At 40.8% G+C, this 25,802-nt stretch overlaps 1 protein-coding gene across 4 annotated transcripts in view; it reads left to right on the forward strand.

Annotated features, from left to right (window-relative positions):
* Window positions 1-25,802, forward strand: part of asap1b (ArfGAP with SH3 domain, ankyrin repeat and PH domain 1b) — a 79,870-nt gene that overhangs the window by 9,980 nt on the left and 44,088 nt on the right. For all 4 annotated transcript variants that reach the window (XM_054751450.2, XM_054751452.2, XM_054751451.2 and 1 more), the window contains exons 2-3: window positions 22,346-22,418; window positions 24,526-24,671. In XM_054751450.2, the coding sequence (XP_054607425.2) occupies window positions 22,346-22,418; window positions 24,526-24,671 (219 nt within the window). The remainder of the gene's footprint in view (window positions 1-22,345; window positions 22,419-24,525; window positions 24,672-25,802) is intronic.

The following is a 25,802-nucleotide window of genomic DNA, read 5'->3' on the forward strand; positions in this document are numbered from 1 at the left end:
TAGCAACCTTTTCAGGACGACGCAGGCTTTTTTGCCTTTATACTTTTAGAGAGAGCTTGTGAGTGTTCATGCGGGAAACAGTTTAAACATCAGTCTTAAAGACGTTCTCCTTCAGCATAATTTTGTGAACACGTGGTCGCTTTTAATTCTCTGACATTGAGTCATTCGTTCTTTAATCAAACTGCCAATTAGAGATCAGCTGATACATCGGGCCAAAATTAACCTTTTTCTATATATCGCACTGACCAATTTACCTTAAAGAGACAATGTGAAGTTTTTACCGTTAATCTCTGGTAATATCCATATAAATGTTGAGAATGAATTAATTGATGCCCAGTTGTTGCAAAATATTGGCAGCTTCTTAACATATACCCACAAATGTGGAATGACCTACCAAGCACTACAAGAACAGGAGCTTCCTTTTCGAATTTCAAGAAACTCCTGAAGACCCTGCTCTTCAGAGAGCATCTCCTAAACTAGCACCCTCCCTGCACCCGTCCCCCTCTCTACCGTCCACTCCTTGTTCCTTCCTCTCCATGATTCATCATGCTGCCTCACTGCCACCTACGACTGACTGGAAATTGGTTGTTGTTGTTATTGTTGTTGTTAGCCTCAAGGGCAACATGCTGATTATCACCTGTAAGTCGCTTTGGACAAAAGCGTCTGCTAAATACGTATAACCATAAAATTGGGTATAAAATACAAGGGAGTGGTTCTAAGTCTCTGGGCGACGCCATATTAGACACCAAGTTTCCTTCTATGGGAGCTCGTTAGGACAAAATTCATTTACTGATTTGTAACAAACAGTTACAAAACTTTCTCTGTTCATAAACGTTGTTGTTTTACACATTTACCTCTTTACTTGTTGACAAAGATTAAAGGGAGTCTGATGTGCTTATTATTTTGCTGGAGTTTGTGCTCCTATATTTAATACCTGGTCAGTTTACTGATTGTTAAATGAACTTTGGTGAAATGTATGTATAACACTAAAAGCTATGCTAAAGATTAGATATGCTAATGCTATATGCTAATGCTGAACTACCGCTAACCGTCCTACACTCGCTTGCAAATCCAACTCCCAACTCGCCACAAGGCGTGGCCGAGACGCTCGATGCTTTTATAACTTTGACACAGAACTGCTACGTAGTACTCTACTGGTTTACGTAGTATCTTTCTCTTTAGCCATTGGCTAAAATTTATTCAAAATGGCTCAAACTCTATGTTTTAAGCTGAAGGTGGCACTATGCTGTGGTATTTAGGCAGAATTTTTAATGAAAATGCACCAAAATGCTAAAATAATGAATACACACATTTGAAACACTATTAGACACTCATTTATACAGTTCATCAGCAAAAAAAAGTTAATTTAGACGTTACTTGCTCTTTAAAGTCAGACTGATTTGGTTCAGAAATCATGAGCATCCACTGTTGTTATTAGTGACAATTTAGCATGCAGACGAGTGAGAAAACGACCATGAAATTAACAATACTAATCGGGATCATATATCGACCTTCAGCTGACCATGACCTCTACATATTGGCATTGTCCTAGTTGTGTACCTGGTGGCACTCCATAGGAATCTGTCCAGCAAAATATTCACATCGATGCCTCCAGAAGAGAAAAAAATCTTTCAACTCATCTTCATACATTTGTTGCACAATCGTTCATTCATATAATTTGTTTTGTAATTTTTAAATCTAGTGTGCACTCTTTCTTGAAACAACCTAAGTCAGAATAAATCAAAATGAAAACCTCTTGTGGTCTGTTTTTGGTTTCAACATAGGATTTATGTGGATGATCCAAAACAAACACTATTCAATCTAGATTGTCACTGAGATAGAAAACACTTTGATTCACACGTCGGTTGACTTAAACACCTTCCAACTAAACAACGGCATCATTTGTTTATGGTGAAATGTCTGCAGACAGGAAGTTGTCAGTGTGTTTGTGTGCTTTGGTTTCAGCCCTTTGTTGTAGGTCTGAAAACCCAGCGGCACCTGAGGCCGTAAACTCCATGACATCATGTGACGCTTCAGCGCCGCCACATGTGACATCCAGCAGGGAGTTGGCTGCAACAACGGCGGTACAGATGACCCAGAATTCCTGCCCGCTTCTTGTTATCAGTCAGTCGACTGCAGACGGAGGGACAGTCGTTCATGTTTTATCTCGTTTTGGTTTGATATTAGGAAAATGCTGCATTGCTGTTAGATTCCAAACAGAGATGAGGTGATTGTTTCAAAAGATCTGTCTTTTTTTGGTCTTTACATAACAAATTTGTTTGTGTGTATGTGCGGGTGTTATTTAAGGCTTCCTTCTGCAGCAGTTGCAGCTGAGGAGCTCAGCTGTGTCAGAATCAAGTATTAATGAAGTTGTGGCTTTTCATTCATCATCTGTCCCTCGTGCCTCCAGACTCTGTGACTCTCAGAGACTTGTAGTTATTTAGCTTTCTTTTTTATCACAGAAACTCTTTGAACTGAACATAATAAGTGGCTTTTTTTTATTTAATAGCTGGAGCTGAGTAAGCAGGTGATGCTGTTGAGTTTAAAGCTGTTAAAATGTCATAAGCTTGTTTTGACGTCAGTCTGCAGTTTACAGGTAAAGCTGACATGTTTCTTTATGGGACCAATTCTGTTTATGGCTTTAGATCCAGAACCCTAAGTTTGGTTCCATAACATCTTTATTACCAGCTTAGTGAATAACTCCGTCTGTAAGATTAAAGGGGCTTTACGGAGTTTTGAATTTTTATGCTCGCGTTCGCCCCCTCAGGCCAAAAGCTTAACGGCAGCTTCAATAGTAGGCTCGTGCACGAGGTGCGCATGCTGTACGTGCACACTCCTTAACAAAAATAACAGCTGAGACAGTCCCTTTGTGTGTGTGTGTGTGTGTGTGTGTGTGTGTGTGTGTGGCCCGGAGGACAGAGGACAGGAGAACGTGCAGCTAATTAATTAAATAATTTGGTTCTGTACCTTTCTCTTCAGCACAGCCGACAAAGGTTTAAGATGGGTCAGTCCTCCTGCATGCTCAGATCATTCCCTTCCCTTGCTTGAAAAATTATTCCAAAATGAAAGTTGAACCCACATCTTTTTTTATCTGTGAATTCAATGCTGTATGGCGAGTCTCAAATATAAATTTGGGCATCTTACTGTAAAAAAAAATATACCACTAATGTAAAAAAAAACCTCAAAATAAACTACGTTCACATCCAGAATCAAACCCGGGTTTTCTGCACGAAATCCCGACGTCTTTCTAGGCGAGCTAAAGCGCCAGTGATGTCTTTTGTATCTGTAACATTTATATGCTTGATGACAGCTGAAACAACGTTCAAAGAACGGTTTGGAGGGCTATGCCTGAGCATGAACGCGCATGAAGCAGCCTGCTCGACCAGAGCAGCTCTCTTTTTCTGTGATTTTACAGAAAAATATGCAATGACAGTAAAAATGCCAGGGCTCATTTTACAGGACCAGGGCATTGCTGGAGAATGTATGAAGAAGAAATGTATTATTTCTATACAAGTTTTGGCTGTCAAACTTCCATAATGCCCCTTTAAAGTTTCGGCACAGAGCTGATTAGAAACTTTATTAATTATTATGAATTAGTCACCCGTGTTTTGGATTTTTTCCTCTTTTCTTTTTTTAATTTTGTGATTCAGCCATGTCATTATACCCATATAATATCTTGTTATATGTTGGATTATTACCAATTTTATAGAAAAATATTAAATATTTTATGAATGTTGGCTAATTTAATCAAAAATACCTGTTTCTGTACAACAGAATATTCTGTATTTTATTTAGTTGTTTTAACTCAGTTCAAACTTTAGAAAAATGTGTTTTTAAAATGAAAGTGTTGAATTTTTAAAAATCATTTAAATGTCATATTTATTACATAATATGCTATGTAAAGCTAGGGGTGGACAAAAGACAAAAATATCATTTCAGGATTTTTTTTCACATTGGAATCCATATTTTATGATTTCTAATTGATTTTAAACCATATAAAAAACTATTATTCCAACAATGCAATCACAATATTTCTCAATGTTAAAATAGCCCTAAAAGAAATAAAATGACTTGTAGCTAATAATTAGCTACGTCATGCTAACACGTGCTGGTAATGCTAGCCTATTGCTACAGCTTAAAATGACCTTAAGCTGTTTAACATGTTTAACGTTACTTGCTTTATTTGAATGAGCGATGAAGCTCAGGGTGTGTCACATCTAAAACCATCCGGGCGGAAACAGTTCTCTGTTCTTAACCTTTCTACCAGATGGAACCTGATGATTCCACGAAGCCCATGAAGCAGAGCAGGTTTTGTTAGACTCAAAGACACAAATATTAAGAAGATGAGACTAATGGGGAGTGGGTTGCAAAGAATTAAAATCATATAATTTTGTATCTTAGCAGTTTTGGGACGTCTTTGTGTTTTTCTTTATTATCCTTAAAGGTGTTTTGTAAACGTGTCCCCTGTCTGTAGCATGAGGAAGTGAGGCTGTTGCACGACTTGTTTGTCTGTTTGTTTGCTGAAATCTGATAATCGGTCTGTAGGCCACAGCTGTTGGCCTACCTTCCTCCCACAGCTGCACTGCGTATATCATCAAGGGCTATTAGCTGGCAGTGGATTAGCTCTAGTCAAGACTTTTCTCCGGCATCCTGATCCTTGGCCATTTCCCCAGATTTAGGCAAGGAAGAGTGGGTCAGTGTTCACATCTGTCTTCCTCACATGGATGGGTTGTGTTAAAGTAATCTCTTATGGAGGGCAGCATGCCATCACTGGGTTAAGTAGGTGTGAAAGATTCACTCCAGGGTCCAGGCTCTAATTATTGTTGAATGTTCTACAGAGTTTTCTTTTCTAAAGATTACATTCTTCCAGTTAAAAATGTCAGACTGCTTTCAAAATAGACATTTAGTGGTTTTCTGCCACCAAGGCATCTTCTAGAGGTATACTCCAGTTCATATGATTGCTAGCATGGCTCAAAGGTGTGTAAATGTTGGTTGACTGGTTCGCTGTTTAAGTGTAATCCATTAAACTTAAATATTTCCAGTTACAGGTCAAAAAATTAAACAGGAATTCTCCCAACCAGCCCTGACCTTCAAATCCGTGGATACTCCAGGTAGCTGCCATAATACACAGTTTATTTGTATCTCATCTAGTCTAAAATTTCATTGGGTCTGTCATTGATCAAAATTGAGAGAAAATGAGCTCATTTCTAGTTGGAAAACCACTAACCTGGTAAAAATGACTTATGTTGAAATTGCAAATAAACTGGGAAATTTGTCAATATTGACATTTTGTTTTTGCAATTCAGTTTTAGTCAATATGTCCAAATCTGTTTAGAACTGATCACTAATGGAATCGTCAGATTTCCAGCAACACACAAGTGACTCGAACGTGGATATTGAGAACCTTCGTGAACATTTCAAAACATTTGGGAAACTCTTTTTAAGGTATTGTACACAGTGAGTCTGCCAAAATGTCGCAGCTCAGTCCAAGTATCTGGAAACATGTTGCCAAGGTGTTTTTAACACATTAAAGGGAGACTAGGTAGTTTTGGTTTGCTTTTAGCAACCCCTAGTGTCCGTTTGTGGAACCAAAACCTGTCTCGTCGCTGTGCGTTTGTCTTTTTAACACCTGAATCTAACAGCTGAAATGTCTCCCAGCCTTCCTTGGTGTTTACAGGAGTGATTCATCACTAAATGAGACAAATCAGCTGTGTTCATGATCTCAAACATGTAGGAAACGTGCTGGAAGCAGACAGCAGCGCCAGGTATGTCGGCTCCAACAGACCGGACCGGCAACTGGGGGCTGGATGGCATTTCATTAACCCTGCAAAGGGTCATTTAAGCACTTGCTGGCTCAAGAAAATTATTTAAAAATATAAAAATTTCTCTTTATAAAGAATTCATTGTCATCAGATAGCCTGGTCAGGGTTACCCTAAACAAATGGCCAGATTAAAGCCAGTTGGTTTAGTCATGACTGTATACCAGCAGCTTACCAGCTTACACACACATCGTCTTTCTCTGCTAGAGGCTGACCGATATGGCTTTTTTAAGGCCGATGCCGATACCGATTTTTAAAGAATTTTGTTGCCGATATCTAAAGCTGATTATTAAGGCAGATATATATATACGTTTAACAGCACATTGATTGTGAAAGACAACTGAACACTCACTGTGGACAATATAAATTAAATAAGTCAATAAATCACTTAATATTTATTGAACTTCAAATATAAAACAAACTCAAAACATAAAAAACCCCGGCATGTTGGGGTCCTTCGGGTCCTTTCTTTAGTCTAGTAGGGTGGCAGTTGGCCACACGGGTGCCAGATTTATTAATTTTTTTAATCGACTTTTGAAAATAATTTTGGCTGGTGGCCGATATAGAAAAAATTTAATATATCGGCCCAATATATCGGTTGACTACCTCACATTCTGCCGTGGTTTCAAACTGGGAAAGCCATGTTTGTGCTACAATATTCATGCAAATTAGCAGTCGCTCAAATCTACAAATAGGCTAAAAACGCAAAATAATAAAAATACAAAAATCGCAATGCCATAAATATTTGTGTCTGCAGGATTGATGGGATAAAAGCCATTCTTTCAAACCATTATTTAAAAGTGTTCAAAGTTGGATCTGTCTAGTTATCACTAGTGCCATACCAGCATACACACATCAACCATTTCTGCTCTGCGACTACCTTGCATGCTGCCTCAGCTTTTCACAGAAATGGAAAGAATTTCACTCGATCCTTGTTTGAAAATGTTTTTTGAATGGGGCTTAGGACTAGGGGTAAAACTAGGACACATCTCGTTAAAGATTAATAATCCACCTTTTTTGTTTAATTTTCCTCTGCCTCAGCCATTGTTTCCACAGTTTAGGTGCAGTAAGAAGGCTACCACAGGTCAGGCTCGTCCTTATCCTCTTGTTTCCTTCTTTTTCTGGCTATACGAGTGGTAACATTGTCCTGAAGGCTTGCTCACAGGGACAGGAGACAGTGTTGTCCTGTTGTAGCTTCAGGGGTAAACACTAAATGTGTCTGAGAGCTTTGATGGTGCTGTGACCCTGAGCTGTATATATATATATATACACACATATATATACATATGTATATATACACACATATATATATACATATGTATATATGTATGTATATGTATATATATATATATATATATATATATATATATATGTTTTAAAGTCACTGAGAAACTGCAAGCATGCAGTTTGTTGTTTTGCTGCTAATACAGTAGCAGGTGCAGCTGCATATTTTTGCAATAAAAATGTTATGTTGTAATGGAATTCATGCATTAGTTTTTGTTTGCTTTGAACCCAGAGCAGACGTCACACGCCAGACGACATCAACACTGCATACTTTAGTATTTGTTCATTTATCGTGAGTAATATCGATATCGCAGTATTAAGCACTGTTATCGAATATCGCAGGTTTTCCTAATATCGTGCAGCCCTAGTACACACACAACCAAACAGTTGATACAGATTTATTGAGTCCAGAGGGTCTTTTTCAGGACTGTTAAAGGTCACTCAAACCTTCAGGAAAGGCATCTATGCTCCTGGATGACAGCAGCTGTCCAAGCTACAACCGGTGTCACACATCAGTAGCATGGCATAGTTCTGTTCCTCAGTATGTCCAGCTGCCGAAGCATCCAAATGGTCTGTGGGGGTAGGTACACCTGTGGTCTTCAAATGGCTTGCGCAAGCAGTTGTGTAAAGTGTGAAATTTGAGCCTCTTCTGTGACGAAACTTAAAGGAAGGGGGTTAAGCCCTTTGCAGAAAGTGTGACATTTGGCCGAGGACTCGTGTTTTCCTGTTGGTTGTACACGGAAGGTATTTAGAGGCTCAGAAAGTGTTGCAACTGTGGATGAAGGCTGCATGGATTTCCAATAAGGGTGCTGGGAAGAGAGGCGGAAGGGCCGATCAGCTGATCAGTGACGAATCATAGATTAGAAATCTGTTGTTGACCTCTTCACAGCTGTTCCTAAGTTTCCTTTCTGTTTCGGTTCTTTCCACGCTGTATGACTGCTGTGCAGCGGTTTCTTAACTCATACTGGCATTAGGGCTGGGGGTAAACGATTATTTTTAAAACGATTATTCTGACGATTATTTTATCGAATAGTCGACTATTCTAATGACTATTTAGAAAATTAATCTAATGATTATTTTTCTATTGCACAATTAACAAAAACCAGAAAATCTCAAATAAATTCCTCAAAAAAATTGATAAATTCTTACTGTAAGAGAATAAACATTACAGGCCTTCCATTTTGTATAACACTGCTTTTATTGTGTTGCAGTTGGTTATGTTCTGGTGACATGTAGAACTTGGGAGTGCAGGCTGCTGCCTGAGAGGTGGTAGAAGATGGAGTGTCTCCATGCTGCTTTGTTTTGGTCACTTATGTGCGTGAGGCGAGTGGTCTTACGGGTTAAACCAAACTCAGGTGATATTTTACACTAAACCGAAAACCCACAACACTCTAAATGTAATAAAAGGGAGATCTACACCACAAAAAAGATGAACTCTAAACCAAAACATAACAGCTTATCCCAACGCAAGAAGCTGTTAGCGAAGATGCTAACAGTAGCTTTACCAACATTAAGTTCAAGTTACCAAGTTTAAATAAACCAAAAACACCCAGCAGCAAACAGACCAGCACGGAGGAGAGACTGCTACCACCAAAACAGCTCTCCTAATGTCTGAAAGAAGCTCCTTGATGAAGGGAGAAGCGCTCCCGGTGATTTTCTACATCTGCGATAGACACGAAGCAGCGCATCTGACCCCGGAAGTGTTTGTCCGTTGCCGGGAGACGAAGGGGCAAAACAGGAAAATAATCTAGTAGTGGACGGACATTGTTCCGGGTCTTCGGTATTTGGCGGAGATGTTAGTGAAGGCGGAGAAGAGGGCGAACTAGAGGAAAAACAGGCAGATTCCTCCTCTATTTACAAACTCCTGGGGATGCAACAAGTGGGCGCGGTGCGTCGACTTCCGGATCTGACGTCGACAAATTTTTAGAATCGAGCCGTCGACTTCGTCGAGGCTTCGCTACAGCCCTAACTGGCATAGTGTGGTTTCTACTGGTGAAGTTTTTCACCATTTTGTGGTTTGTAGGAATCAGATATCTCTATTTTCACACAGAAGTTAAAACCTAAGATTTTTGATTGTGAGTTGAATTAATCAACAGAACCGATTTGATCTCTTTAAAGCAATTTAAAAGAGTAGAACACTGAAAAAAAAAACAATTTTAAATGATTATTTTCTATTATAATCAGTCACACTGAGTTTTTCATGCAGTCCGAATATGAAAACAGTCTCCTACAATTAGCTTCTGATAAAAGATAGACGGTGAAACTCTAGGATTTAAAAATCCTGACAGATCTACGTCACTTAACTTTCATGGACTCATTCAACTTGAGTCACTACATGGATGGCTGTTGTTGGTTTAGCATCCAGGATACAGCAGACGTCTCAGGTAGCAGAAGTTAACTGTTAGCATTAGCAACTCTACCACACAGCAGAACTCCTCCAGTTTTGTGTTATTGATGGAAATAAAACATCAGTGTTGCAAAGCAAAAACATTCAGTGGTAGAGTCGTGTTGCTGTTATCCAGTCAGAGGCAAGATGTCCAAATATCAGGAAATAAGACTCCAAATCCTGTCATCAGAAGCTACTTTTTCCTCCAGCTGAATTCTACGTGCTGAAACAGGTGCTTCTGGGCATTTTTCTCCAGAGTACGAAGGCATTCATTCCATTCAGAGCAAGTTAATTTGTAGCATGTTTTGGCCACATTAAATAATTTAATCATTACAATGATCATTCAACCAAAACCATAAAACCGGTTGGTTTGAGATAATTGGTTTTATTTGACCTGCCAGCTCATATTTAATATTTAACATGTATTAGGTCCAGCCTGCGGCTCTACAGTACAAAACACTCACTCACTACCCAGGATGCACTGGGAGATGCAGCTCTGTCATAAGCCCAGCTGACCTCCCCCCGCTCAGTTGCATCGTCTCTGGTAGGCTCTTGCTGTCAGGAAGGACTCTGAAAACCGCTGAAGTCAGAGTTTCCTGCTGCTGCTCCTTCATTCAGAACCCTTATCGGCTTGATCTGAAATATTGATGAGCTGATAGAGAGGTGGTGGTCTGTTGAAGAAGCTGTTTCCTGGTTATTAGGTCCACGTTGTAATAGGCCACAGTTTGAAGTTTGCAGAATTAAAGTTGATCCCTGTTTCCTGTTTTCTTACAAACATCAACCCCCCAACAGCATGTAGACTGTTATTGTTCGTCATCAGGCGTGAGGTCTTCCATCACCCTCGCATTGACTTCTAATAATGATGACTCTGAAGGGTAAAAACAAGGAAGTGTCTCTAGAGCATCTTTTCAGCTGCTGCTTTTTGCGGTTTCTCGGGGCTAGTTCCTCTCAGATATGGACTTAAAATGTTTTCTGAGTCATAAACAACTTATTTTTTTCTGTGAAGCTTGAAGCTTGGATTTGTTAATGCTAATTCAAGACAGAGCCAGCTTTCTCCTTCGCTGTGATTGATCGCCAACACGGCTGAGAGCAGGGACCGGAGAAACGTCGTTGTGGTTTGGGTTTGGTTTTGGGACGTTCGAATGCTGGTGTCTGTGGGAATTGAGATTTGGCTGCAGGAAGGCGACATGGTGACGAGCATTTTAGTGAAAAGTCTCAAATTCTATCATGAGGTTTGTGTCGCTCAAGGGGACATCGATTCATTTCGTTCAGCACTGAAAGGATTTCTGGGAGATGAGCTCGTTCAGAATAAAACTTGCCTGCAAAAACTTTCTGAGAAATTCATCTTGCCATCCTGTCAGATGCACTCCCATCAGTCAGGCGCTTCTATTGATGCACCTCTTAACCAAAACCAAATCCCCTGGCAGTCCATCACTTGCTTTCTGTCTGTGAGAGACCGTCTGAGCTCAGCTGTTTTCTGAAACATGACATCCTTTCGTTTTTCCACTTGGAGGGCCGAAGGCCTCTCCGGCTGCAGGCCCAGAGAGAGAGAGAAAAAAAAAGGATGTGCATTTGTTTCCTGCCAATGAGAAGGGCTCCCCGCCCTTCCTGCTTTGAGTCATGCCACATAGACTCCATGTAGAGACGGACAGAATGACTCGACAAATAAACCAATTTCTCTTATTTATGTAGAAACCATTCAAACAGAGCAGATTTATTACCCACTTCCTTAAATGCATCTTCTTTCTGAGTTTCTTCATGTCTGCAGAAGTCTTTATTCTACAATTTAGGCCAGAAGGGAAGTGAGAATGAGTTTGGTGGTGTGGAGGATCTTATAAAACCACTTTTAGCACAGATACAGCCACCACTGTTGAGGATTGTGCCCTTTCTCTAGGAAGTCATTTACATTTCCAGTTATTCAGACGAGTTTTATTTGAAGGGAGACATGTCTGAGCTGCTTACAGGGTGATGACTGTCTCCATGGTGACATTGTTGTTGTTGTCCGCCAAAAGTGATGAAAAACGTTGCAAAGGAGTGGACAGCAAACCGAGAATAGCCCTTCCTGGAGAGAGTGTTTCTTTTTTTGCGGTTCCTCGGCTGTCAGCAGGGTGCAGCTGGTGTAGTTGGACGGAGCTCTGCTGACCCGGGACGGGACAGTGACGAGCCTGGACGCTTCCTGCTTCCTGTCAAAGGACGGCTGCAGAGGAAGCTGCAGGGCTGCTGTGGGAGGATAAGACCCGGGGCAGGAAGCGGAAAGCTGAGTCTCCAGTCAGTTGTGCCATGTCACTTCAGCTACCAGCTTCCTATGTGATGCTCTGAACCCCCCCAGGTCTGACTGTGTGTGGCGTTCAGGAACCAGGAAGCTGGATCTATTAACCTCAGTGGTGGCATTGGCCACACTTTAGTGCTGGTTTTCTGCATGGGTTAGGTGTGACACAAAACAGCCTAGATGTATCATCAGATGACTTTATTTAAAAGGGTTGGATTGGGGGTTAAACCACCAAATAGTTCCCGAGCGCAGCCACAGCTGCAGCTCACCGCTTTTCACGAGGAGGGGTCAAATGCGGAGATGAGTTTTCCCAGTGTTATTTCTTGTTTGTGTCAAATATGGATTTGCCCATTATTTAGGTGATAAATAAGCAAATAAATGTACCTTAAAGCGACCGTATGTAGTTTCCTGGTGCAAGGGGGCAGTACATACATTTTATTGTAGTTTTACACCATATCGCCTTGACTGTCGCCAGTTTAAAGAAACATTACGGTAAATGTTGGTACCTGTGGAGCAGAAAGCATGCGACCTCAGCGTGACTCCTCAGACTTTGATGGTCCTTCAGTTAATTGCATCGAGAGAATTCAATGCCGACTGTAGTTTTCTGGCCGTGAAGTTTCCAGATTTGCTCGGGGTCCAAGCCTGACGATGATGTCATCATACTATGGCAATACCGCTCAGCCAAAATATATTGCATCTCTTTTTCAATTTTGTTTTTTCATGTATGTTTTGGAAAGAGTTTAGCAGTTTTGTTATAAAATTTGTGTTTCTTACTGCCCAAATGCCTTTGAACGTGGTAACTAACTTCTGTAAGTTGTACGTCCAGCCAGTTATCTAGTGTGACGTCATCGACAGGCGCAGGACCCCGAGCCAGCTAGAAGGGAACATGGCGTGTAATATGGCGTGCTCCAAAGGTGCTATGTACTTTTGACCCAATTTTTTTGGTTATATGGTACAAATCTGCCAATATTTTGCAACAATTGGACATAATTTTGTGTTGGAAAGATGGCCCACTGCAGACATTTTTGCCTTGCAGCTCATGGTAATTCCCTTGATCTGAGTTAAAGCTCATCATTGGCTGCTGGGTGATTAAAAACAATCTTCTAACTGCTCAGTAGTAGTCGGCCTTTTGGGGTGCAGAATTTGGATGCGTTCTTGTCCTTTTCATTTGTTTTTTGTTAAATCTAGAACCAGATTGAATAAACTGTGTGTACATGTTACTTTTTAACACTAAAATGATGATAATCTGTTCAGTCAGGCTCCATTACAGCAGACTGAATCATGATAATATCACCCTATTTAAAAAGGCCCCTTTAGCTTCTGATTTCATGCTTCTGGATGTGAAAGCGGCGTGAGACGTAATAGCAGCGTTTCACCTGTGACCTCCCATCTAATCAGGAGCGTTTCAGATGTGAAACGGGAGGTCTGTGGTATGTTTTCTGTTCTCCTTACATCGGCTAAGGAAGTTTCACAGGAAATTACGTATAGTCATCTGCATGTGACTTTTATTTTGAAAGTTTCCATATGCTTTACACTGTTTTCGTGTTTGACTTCCTGTCTGGCCTGGTCTAAACTGCAGAGTTTGATGTGCTTTTGAAGCGTAGCGCATTAAAAATAGACTCGAAACCTGATGATAGCGTCCCCTCACTTCCAAACGTTACACATAGCTGCTGTGAAAAGGAAATCGTCCAGCATAACGGTGGCTAATTTTCTCGAAGAACGTTTTGCGATGCTTTCACATCCGGTGGAAAGGAGGAGTAATGCAGAGGTAAGCTGTAACTTACTTCAGTGAATGTGTTTGATCAACATCTTCCCTGAAAAATGAATCCAGCCGTTTTTTTTTTTCTGCAGAAACATTTCGGTCACCTTTCTGTAGAGCTAACTTTCTCTTCTTCTGTGGCTCTTTGTTTTCTGCTGATTAACACTGAGCCTGCTGAAGAACCTTTCAGATTGGAGGGTTGTGATGGTGTGATGGAAGGTGGGGTGATCTGTGGTGCATCAGAAGCATTGTAGATGCTGATGTGGCGTTAAATATCAGTCATATACTTTCACATCGTAGGATTTATTTAATTTTTGTCTCTTTGGATTATTTATTGTGTATCACAACATCAGATCCTTCATTTATTTGTTAACTTGCTCTAATTGATGAGTTTTATGGTTGTGTGCTACCTGTTGTGTTGATGTAGTTGCACCTCAGGGTTGCAACTACATCAACAACATCAAGGGAACCCCAATGTGCTGTTTAACACCATCAGCAGCATTGTCTCTCCTGCCTCTCCTGCAGCCTCCATCCACTCTGTTACAGACTGTGAGAACTTTCCGTCTTTCTTTGTGGACAAAGTCAATAAGGTCAGATCTAGCATATCTCCTTCAGCCCTATCGCTGCTTCTCCCGACTCCAACCAGGCCCGTCATCCTAGATAGCTTTGCTCCTGTTTCTTTGCCTGAGTTAACCAAACTAGTTAACTCTATGAAAACCTCTGCATGCCCCCTCCACATCTTACCCTCATCTTTGTTTAAAAGTGCTTTTCAGTCCATCGGTCCCAGCGTGCTCTCTATAATTAATGCTTCTCTGGTTTCTGGTCAGGTCCCTGCTTACTTTAAGAACGCTGTAATCCACCCGCTTTTTAAAAAAACGAGTCTTGACCCCTCTCTCCATAGCAGCTTCAGACCCATCTCTAAACTTCCGTTCATCTCCAAGATCTTGGAAAAGGTTGTGGCTAAACAACTCACAGCTGCTCTTGATGAACAGAACATCTATGATAGCTTCCAGTCAGGTTTTCGTAGAGCTCATTCTACTGAAACAGCTCTTCTTAGGGTCTCTAATGACCTTCTGACTCACAGTGATGCAGGGGACTGTTCTGTTCTGGTCTTGCTGGACCTGACTGCAGCCTTTGACACTGTTGACCATCACCTGCTACTGGAGAGGCTGAGAGACTGGGTGGGTCTATCAGGAACTGCTCTGGAGTGGTTCTCCTCTTCTCTTTCAGAGCTCTCCTTTTCTGTGGCCGTCTCCAAGTTTAGGTCCTCCACCACCTCCCTTACCCATGGTGTCCCACAAGGTTCTGTGCTGAGAAAGCGAACGCACCATTAGCTGATAACAACGGTGGCAATGGAAGCTAACATATCAAGCTAACGTTATCTTAAACAGTTTATTTAGCTGCTGGAGCAGATTAAAACGATGATGCCTCACACTTAGATTGTTGTCGCTGGTTTCATCTTCACCCAATCACCCGTCGCATTTAGTAAAGTGAAGCCAAACTTTAGAGCGCATTCATGTTCTTCTAGTCAGAAATTCGGAGATCCGAGGAGAAAGTGAACGCACCATTAGTGAAACGGGCTAACATATCAAGCTAACGTTATCTTAAACATTTTATTTACCTACCGGAGCAGATTAAGATGAGGATGTCTCACTTAGATCGTTGTCGCTGGTTTCATCATCACCCAGTTATCCATCACATTTAGTGAAGTGGACCCAAGCTTGAGCCTGCGTTCTTTCTACCATGCTGCTCTGTTTACAACTGGCTCGCAGCGACCGACGACATAACGCTCTTGCGCATGCGCAACTGTCTTGGCAAGTTCTCGTTATGAAGGACGGGTACCGAAACGAGGCACTGTTTGAAATTACGTGAATCGGTGCTCGGTCGGTACTATGGAATTTGGTCGGTACCTTAAAAAGTACAGAATTCGGTACCCATCCCTACTTGTGGAAAAGCTTGAAAGAAGGGATGAGTGAAATGTGTTCATGACGCTGAAGCACCAAAAACAGTGTTCTTGATTGATATGCAGTAAACATAACAAAATACCAATAAAGTAATAAATATTATATATATATACATACATAGTTATATATGTCTACATAGGAATATGCATATATGTATCATAAACAATATCAACATTAAGAAAATAAGACAAAAACATAAGAAAAGCAACAAAAATCTGCAAATGTGATGCAATCCAATATGGTTGCCACCTGATGATGTCACAATATGCAAATTATGTGAGTGAATTTGTTCCTATCACAAAATTTGGCTCATACTGAAGATTTTTCTAATTTAAAATATTCCTCTATCTCTAACCAGATTTAAGCTACAAGCTCTTTAAGTAGTGATATAAAAATTTCATATTTTACTGAAAAAACGATGGCGCCTAAATGGTTAAGCCCCATGAGATGTCTAAGATGCAGCTGTTACACACCTGCTTAGACTTTATTGAAACCTGGATGGCTGGGAGCTTTCTTCAGCTGAATGAAGATAAGACTGAGAACCTCATCTGTGCCCCAGACAAGCTGGTTCCCAAAGTCAGAGACTCTCTTGGTCAGCTTGCTTCCCACACCAAACCTTCTGTCAGGAATCTTGGCATGACCTTTGACCCAGCTCTCACCCTGGATTCTCATGTCAGTTCTCTTGTTCGCTCTTCCTTCTTCCATCTCAGGAACATTGCTAAGCGGAGTCCCATTCTGTCCCGCTCTGAACTTGAGACAGTTCTCCACACCTTCATCTCCTCACTCTTAGACTACTGTAACTCTCTTTTCACGTGTCTGAGCAGAACCTCCTTGAACCGTCTACAGGTGGTTCAGAATGCCTGTGCTCGGCTTCTGACCAAGTCCTCCAAACACACCCACATCACCCCGCTTCTCCTCCAGCTTCACTGGCTGCCAGTCAACTTCAGGGTTCATTTCAAGATCCTGGTTCTGGTCTATAGGGCCTTACATGGACAAGCACCATCTTACATTGGTGATCTTCTTAGTCCCTAAACCCCCAGCAGGTCCCTGAGGTCCAGTGATCAAAGCCTACTGGTTGTGCAGCGCACCAGGCTAAAGACCAAAGGTGACAGATCATTTGCTGCTGTGGCCCCCAGACTCTGGACCTCTCTCCCCCTGAGCCTGAGATCAGTGGACTCAGTGGTCTCCTTTAAAAAGCAGCTGAAAACTCACTTGTTCAGGCTGGCTTTTGTCTGACCTTCTTCACCACTCTCTCTTTATTCTGCTCTCCCCACCGATTCCACCTTCCTCAGGATCCACTGATTTCCCTCTTTCCTATTCACTCTCTCTCTTTCTTAACATTTTTTTAATCACAATTGTCTATTTTTGTTCATTTTAAATATGTTTTTAACCATTTTCTAAATTCTTTTTTATATTTTTACATTTTTTGCTTTTGTGAAGCGCCTCGTGATTTTTATCTTGAGAGGCGCTATAGAAATTATATTTTCCTCTTCTTCTTAGTTCCAGGACCCGCTGGTTGGTCTTGGGCTCTGCTAACTTCTATGGATTTGTGATGAGGTATATTAACCCTGAAGGTGGCTCTGGAAAGATCTAAACTTTATCAAGAAACAAGTCTACTAATCCTTTTCTTGTACGTGGTGCTGGATTTGGATGTGTTGCTTTATCAGTGACTGGTGTTCACCGGATCAGATACCATCTCCTCGGTCTTGTTGACATTTCTGGGTTCCTAAAGAAAACACAGAACACGACGGCTGGTAGTAAGGGGATCGTTTCTGCAAAACGAGCCAATCAGAGGAGAGGATGGTAACATTTCAGCTGATAAAATAAGGATTTCAGAGTATGACTCATGCCAGGCCTCCGTAGTAAACACAGAGCAACACCATGAAGCTGAGAAGGAGTATTATGCATCCATCGTATGCTAAATAGATGCATCTTTGTTTCCAGGATTTGTGCTCAGCCAATTGACCAGTCCTCTGCCTGTAAACTGTACCAGACACATATGAGTGGTTCTGACTCATTAATGGGATTCAGAGATAAAAATAGGTTAATAAACGGATGTCATTAATATGGAGAGGATTTAAAAGCAGCCTGCATAAATGCTGCCTTCAAAAATAACAAATTAGTGCCTTTGTATCTTTGTCACCACTGAGCGTTTAACTTTTCTTATTGTCGTTATTTCTAGGATAACACTTGTGGATACTATTTTTATAGTAAATATAAATATGACAAGTTATTGTAAGTCAAATGCTGTTTGTTAATGTTCTGCAGGCTGATACTATATTTGTCTGATCTGATAGATGATGCACTTTTGATGTACCAATAATGTTTCAGTCTTTTTATGAAGTGAAGTAATGCAGTAAAACATGGTGGCATGCAGACTTGTTTTAGCTGGATCAAAGGCCTCGACCCTGACAGAAGGAGCCCTGCAGCGGTAAACCACTGCTAACATAATCGAGTATTTGCTGTGTAAAAGTGTCAGAGGAAGGCCAAGGACGGCTTAAATATGTATTGAAATGTAACTAGGCTGTTGTGTGTGTGCTGCTGTTTTCTACCACCTGACCTTGATGTAATGCTGTTTTTTATGTTGTTTATCATCAGTTATGTACACTCATGACTGTTGGTAGGGATTAGCCTCTGACAGAATAAACCGAGCTAAAATTCATCAATATGGTTGCAGTTTTAATTATGAAGCTGGATCAGGTGACACAGGTGTTTGTTGCTTATCCATAACGGGCTTTCCAATAATCATGTAGTTAACGAACCCTTAATAGGTGCAGAATTATGCCGCTGAGTGTAGCAGGCGATTTTCGGGTTGTTTGTTTTCATGCTATTAAGCTCCGTGGCGTTAAATCCCTGACCTCAGCGCTGTCTTTACAGATGAGCTGCTGAATGAGAGCTGTAACTGAAACGACAGCATGCTGGATCCCTCTAGAGCTGGGGAATTCAATTCAGCAATTATCCAGCATGTTTTCGTGGTTTCTCTGCTCCAACACACTTGATTCAGTGGTTGAATCACCTGTGCAGCAGCTCATCAGGCTCTGCAGAAGCCTGTTAATCACCTGCTGATTTAAATCAGGTGTGTTGAAGCAGGGTTAAAACTAAAACTTGCTGGATACCGGCCCTTGAATATCCCTGCTCTAGAGACTTGAAGCAACAAACATTTTAAATATAGAGTAATGGTAGAGCCGATGTGGTTTTATTCCTGCCTGAATCCAGGACAAATCTACATTATTTTCCAATTTAGGCTGAAAACAATGTGCTGTTTTGTTAAGGTATCACTTACCCTTTTATTTTAAAACAGTGCAGGGTTTGAAGTCTTGTTCATTCATATTTTATGTATTTCTTGTTTGACATTGTCTTTGTTTCCAATGAAGTAATGGCAACTAAGTACAACTTTATTTATAGGGATGCACCGATCAGTTTTTTGCTGCCGATCACGATACCGATATCAAAGAATGCTGATCACTGATACCGATCACGTGGATTGGCCAGAAAATTTCTACAACATTATAATGAGTGCTACAAACTACATAATCTGGGAATAAAGGAAATGTAACCTAATCTAAAATGGTCTGTATTAGGGTTGTCACAGTGTGAAAATTTAACCTCATGGTTATTGTGACCAAAATTACCACGGTTTTCGGCATTATCGCGGAATTTTTTTTTAAACGTGCTACATTTTCACACGATTAAATAAACCCTGTATGTCAGGAAATATTGTCCTCGGTTTGTGTCCTTCCAGTGAGCTTTGCAGATGTGGGAAAATGTCATCAGGCAGTAATCATTGTTAAATTCATAATTATTCTCGGAGAGAGACCAACTCTTATCTGCCCCTGGGAGCCCCGTAATGCATAGCGTCATTTCAACATGGGGGTGTCCGCTTCACGGTTTATATGCAGGTAGCGGCGCTGCAGCTGCTTTATATAGCGACTCGTTGCATTCTCCCTCAACCCAAATCCTCAGATCACGCATTTTAGCTAAAACGCTAACTTGCCTTGCGTTGACTGTAGAGTTGTGGGTGATGGTCACGCAGATGTGTCATGAGATTTGAAGCGTTGCTGCCTTTCACAGACACTTTTTCTGCTCGTGCTGCAAACAGGATAGCCGTCCGTCTTCTATAAACTCCCTCGGCATTCTTCAGATATCTAAAATATGCCCATACTTCCGACTTTGTCTTCTTTGAGGGATAATAAATGTCCTCCTGAGTGCTGCCGTCTCCTCCTTTGGCCATTATTTCAGCTTTAGCTTCAAGAAAGTTTTGGTTGTAAACAACGAAGCGCGCAACTTCAGCAGATGATACGGTGGCTGGTAAGGGTCACCACGCCTACACCGCAGCCACGGTAAACCCACCAAGATAATATAGTTTTTAAAAAAACAAGACGGTTATTATTATTGTCAACTTTTTTTTTTTTACCGGGGTTTACTGCTACACTGGTTACCGTGACAACCCTACCTGATCGGTCTGCTTTGATCTATTTTGAAAACTCCGATCAAAACCGATAGGGGCGCTATCGGCCGATTACGATCAAATGCCGATCCATCGGTGCATCCCTATTTATTTATATAGCATCTTCATAGATAACAATCACAAAGTTCTTCACAGATTCAGAAAACAAACAAAAACACAGGATACATCAAACATGAACAGATTTAGTTGTGAGCCTAGCAGAAACAGTCTGGAACCTGTCTAAGGAAGTTTTAGTTAAACGTGTGTTGAGTGCACTACAATAGTCAAGATGAGACGAAACAAAGTCACAAATGAAAATTTCACATGAGACAATGGAACCAAGTTTAGGAATATTTATTAAGTGATGGAAACTGAATCGATCTAGAGATTTCACACGATTACCTGACATAAAACCTGAGTCAAAAGTTATCCCAAGGTTTCTAAAAGTAGATTTGGCTAGCCCCTCCAGAGGCCCAAGGATCTCTTTTGCCTTCTTGTTTTCTGGCACAAAAATAATTACTTCAGTGTCTTTAATTAAAGAAAACTGTCAGCCATCACACACTTAACAGAATCTAGACATTTTAACAAAATATGCAATTTCAAGACGTCATTTGTCGTAAAAATAAATAAACTGGGACATCATCAATATAACAAAGAAAGAAGATTTAGCGAGGGAGCAGATAGTGAAAATAAAAAGGCCCAAAGACAGATCCCTGAGGAACACCAAAATAAACAAGACAGGAACTAAATTACCCACCATCAATATTTTTATTTGAGACAAAAAAAAAGCTGTTTCAGTTGTGAAGAACTGATTTATATGTTTAACGATTAAAAACAACCAGTGTGTTTTTAACTCATCATTGCTATTCTGCTGATCAGGATCGATACTGATTTCAGAGCCCTCGACCTGTTTGTTTCCACTTCAGCTTTCAGATACTTTATCCAGATTGTCCTGAGTACTTCTTTAGCTTCTCTGTAAAAACCCGAGTATTCAAATGGGCAAAATTCTAATAATATATAGAGCTCTGATTTGACGGTGTTTGCTTAGCCGATTACAGTTTTCACGTCCAGATACTCTTGCTTTTATGTGACATAAGACAAATCCTGCAGAGGGACAAACACCTCCTTGTAGCTGATCTCAGGCCTGTGTGTGATTGTTCAAATCACAAATAAAGGCTTAGCATTGCAACTTGTCAAAACTTTTAAGATAAGACCATGGGTGTTTCTCAATGTCAAGGCGCCTTACTTACGAGGACACTGTCCTTCCTTGGTCAAAGAAAATGGTTAAATGGAACAGACTTGCATCACGTGACCGTGGCTTCAACGGCAGTCACATAACGTCACGTGACACGGGAGATAACGTTATAATTTATACGTATAAGTTTCAATATAAATATATAACGAGCATTTTACTTTTTAAATTGTGTATATATTTGTTAAATAAAAATATAAGTGAGTTACTACCTGCTAGCCACCGAAGCTGCAACTACTAAGCAACTAACCAACCATAGATGACTTCTTTGGATCTATTAAAACATTTTAAATTAGTTGACTTACTTTAAAACTTGAAATTTGACCCCGAAGTAGCTGCTGGCTTCTAATCCACCATCTTTTTAAAAATACCGCGGCGTATTCTGGGTAATTTTTGACCAAGGCTAGGCTACAAGACACCTCCTGTGTATCCTTGCTCAGCTAGCTAAACGGCTAGCAAACTGAGAAAACATGCCTCAGTAGAATATGAACATTGGAACACGTCTTGGCGGCTCCTGATGATGTATCTCCTAGACAACCAGGGCGGGGCCAAGACCTAAAGTTGAGGTTTCTTGGCATTGAGAAACACCCCCATGACATAGTTGTTGTTTTTTTTTCTCTAGCAGGGAAGAGAGACACGGGAGTCTTTCATTAGGTCTGATGACATTTTTGAGGATGAATTTATCTCATGTGATGCTGCATTTTCACAGGCTGATGGGTCACTTGGTCTAGGAGTCACATTGCAAAAGTTTGTTTTTAATTTGTTTTTTTAGAGAAACATCAGAAATAGCTGCAAGTTCATGTTTCCACCATATAGACAAGATCTTTTGAGTTATTGTAACTGATTATCTAAACCTGAGAGGTAATGAGACCAACGGCCTCGACGGCCAGCAGCTGTGTTTACATCGTTGTAAAAAACAATTTTAAACTGCTTATTTAGTTTGCTGAATCAACGGCAAAGCGACTCTGCTCCATTAGTCAGCGGTTCCAAAGTGGCGAGTCATGCATCAGTCAAGCTTTTTGGCTTTAAATAGCTGAGGAAACATTTACTGTTTTTATCACTGATCTCTAATGTTTCATTATCCTGATTATCTCCTGCTGCCTTTTGATGTGGATGTGTGCATAAAACCTTTTAAGATGTCTCATAAATGCTTGTTTTTTCTCAGGCGTTGGACCAAGATCGAACATCTCTGCAGAAAGTGAAGAAGTCAGTGAAGGCCATCTACAGTTCAGGTCAAGGTGAGGCTTTTTTTTGTTCACAACCTCCTCCAAAAAGTCCCTCTAGACTAGAGAAAAGCCAAGGCTTCTTTTTTTCTTCTGGTGTCTCTAAAAGCATGAAAATACCGTAGCTTATTTTTGGTGTGTGTGTGTGTGTGTGTGTGTGTGTGTGTGTGTGTGTGTGTGTGTGTGTGTGTGTGAGTGCGTGCGTGCGTGCGTGCGTGCGTGTGAGAACAATTCCTTTTGTGGGACAGATGGTAGTCTGTCTTTATATCCAAGACATCCCAGAATCCAGCACCTGAGTTTGTTTACATGGTTCTGTGTTGCAGATCTTTGGTAATTGTCCTGTGAATGTTTGTAAATGCAGCTTTCAGCCCTGTAATTAAACAGGTTGAGTGTTTTTTTTTGTGGGGGTGGGGTGGGGGGGTTTCGGGTGAGGAAATGTCCGTGGACGAGCAGCTGGAACCAGTGGGATTTATTTATTTATATTTTTATAGTTGCTGTCTTCTGGAAGTGTAACAGGAAACATGACCTCTAAAAAGCGATGAGAGTGGGATTATTGTGCATCATTCTGTGTGATGTTGTGATGTTATTTTCCCCTTGGGGTGCTGCACGTGAATTAGAGAAAATTTAAGTGAGACGGTACAGAACGTCCAGGTTCTTTACTTTAATCCATCTTAATTTTTAGTTAGATTTGGCGCCATAACCCTTCCAGAAGTGCAGAAAGAATGATCTGATTTCAGTTGAATAAAATTAACTCCCTTTTTAACGAGAGAGAGAATCAATGACCGCACTCTTTTGTGATATTTGAGACTCTGTGATGTTGATTTTGCGTCACCTGACCATGTTTCCCACCCAACAGTGGAGAACAGTAGAAGGAGTTGGTGTTAAGCCTATAATTCTAGAGCAGTCGCTTTTCTTTCCACATAAACATCAGATCAGCTAAACTGTTCTGACCTTAAAAATGCATGAGCTTCTTCTCCTCTTCGCTAGCACTGGCAGCAGTCTAAAACCGTCCCCCCTCCACTTCCTAATGACGAGGACAGCTGGATTCTGCTGTTTAGACTGACCAACCGCTCCTGCGGAGTTTCATCCACCAGGAGAACCACTCATCTTATTATGCGGACACAAACTGTACATAAAGTTATGTAAACGTGTTTTTAGAAAAGTCCCAGGTTGGGGTGTTTATTATTGTTGAGGTTGTGTCATTGGTGAGATGAAGGAACTTTCCAGCGCTTGAGTATTTCTGCAGCATCTGTGTTTTTACAGACGTCAGTCCAGCCAGTCCTTTTATTTTCTGCTCCAGGTGTGTTTCAGATACATCTGAGAGTACAGGATGTCTCTTACCAGGATATTTGTCCACTTTTATTATAAATCTACCATGTTAGCTTTCACTAAGAAAATATCTCCATGTAGTTCTTTAGGGGGAGAAATGGAACACGATGATTTTGGAACAAAAACAATATGTTTCCAAAAGGATTCTGTCTATGGAGATAAAATAATGGGTCTAAATGAATAAATTCATGATTTTTTAAATGTCACCTTCGTTTTAAGACTCTTTTAATATTTATTTAACTCACTCAGATTAAAAGTGTCTTTAGCAGTGTCTTTAAATTGCATTGGATTAAAAAGTCATTCCGAGCATCTTGCAATCCAGATTATTCTTTTGCAAAGAAGACTTTGCTTATTTGAATCAAAAATGCCAAGTATTCTTCATGTCTGGTGATGTTTTTGTTTTTACGTAATACAGCCATGTGGCTTTGAAGTAAAACAGCGTTGAACAGAAACGCATGTTCAAATTCAAAATAAATTTAAATGAAAAAGAAAACTGGATCAGAAGAAACTTAAAAATCTAATCAGAGTAAGACTTGAGAAAACATCGGTTCCTCAAATGTACTGAGCTTTTATTAAAAGGGAAAAATGCAGTTATGGGACTTTGATTTTTGTAGAAAGCTTTAAACCTCCTTATCTGTGTCATCTTCTATGCTGACGATGCAACACTCTATAATAAAGAGCAACCTCCTCCAGTTTCCTGCACATATGCTAAGCTAACGGCGCCAATTATGAGTCAAAAAACCAGGGCAGGATAAGATGACCACTTCTTTTCTTTTGTCTCATTCTAACACAGATCACGTTCAGAATGAAGAGAATTATGCCCAAGCTCTGGACAAGTTTGGGAGCAACTTCATCAGCCGGGACAACCCTGACCTGGGTACAGCCTTTGTTAAGTTCTCCTCCCTCACCAAGGAGCTGTCTGCCCTACTGAAGAACCTGGTGAGTGCAGCTGATCACAGAACAATCAAGAAATAAAAGATGGAGAGCCCATTCTGCTGAATGCCTCAGCCACGCTAAGACAGTAGGAGGAATATTGTTTCTCCACAGCTTGCTTTTCCTTGTCTTCACCTGCAGAAGTGGTTCAGGATTTGGGTGAAAGGTTGAGATTAGGATTATGTTAACTCAAGGGTTGATGGGAGGCAGAAACTGATGGGAGGCCACATTTACTGTGAGGGTTTTCATTTCCCCCCAGACAGATTCTTATCTACATGTCGTGGATTTCCCCTGACGTCTATGTTAAACAACGTGTCCTGTTTTAAGTCCTTTTTGACCGATTGTTGCTGGAAGAAGAGCCAAATCCCCCTCTATAGTCTCCTACTCTTCCCATGTGTCTGACAGTGAGATTAGACTCTATAAATACACTTGGCAGCAGCAGGAACAGCTGTTTATGCATACACAAATGGCTCACCTGTCTGGAACCAGCCGACTGTGGGAATCTCCTTCAGCCGCCCTGTCTGCTTTACTCTTTTCATTTCTGGGAGTTAATTGAGTTTTTTGACTTCCATAGCTGCACTATGAGAGAAGCTGGTCTGATGATTTAGTATTGATCAATAAAACTGTGCCCTAGATGTCCCATATGTGCCATCAGCTGTATTATAGGATTTTACCAACTGATTCATGCATCAGCTACTCTGTTTATTCCCTTTCTGAGAATCATGTTGTTTGAGAAAGCCTGTGACGGTTTCCAAGACGAGCTGTTAGCACACCAGCAGCCGGCCAGAGAAAGATTGATTTTGATGTTAGCCATATGCAGGACAGGCACTTAGGAAGCGCATTAGTGCCCATTAAGTGCTGTTTACTTCCTTGATCGCTGCTGTGCATCAGTGTGGACCTGGCTCACAACAACAGCGACTTAAATGCTTAGTTCTGTTGTAAATGACCTTGCTGATCCTCTCGGTTAGAGCTGCTGAGCACAGCTGAGGCAACTATAGCTGCAGGACACATCAAGCCTCTTCTCATTCTTCTATAAACTTGGCAGAGGTTTGCCTTTGGGTTTGATTTCTCCAGTCAGCAACATCAGAAACGCGCTGAATTATTGTATCTTTCAGCAGGAATATTTAGTTTGTAGTT

This window comes from Nothobranchius furzeri, chromosome 7 (assembly GCF_043380555.1).
Source record: "Nothobranchius furzeri strain GRZ-AD chromosome 7, NfurGRZ-RIMD1, whole genome shotgun sequence".
NCBI classification, from domain to species: domain Eukaryota; kingdom Metazoa; phylum Chordata; class Actinopteri; order Cyprinodontiformes; family Nothobranchiidae; genus Nothobranchius; species Nothobranchius furzeri.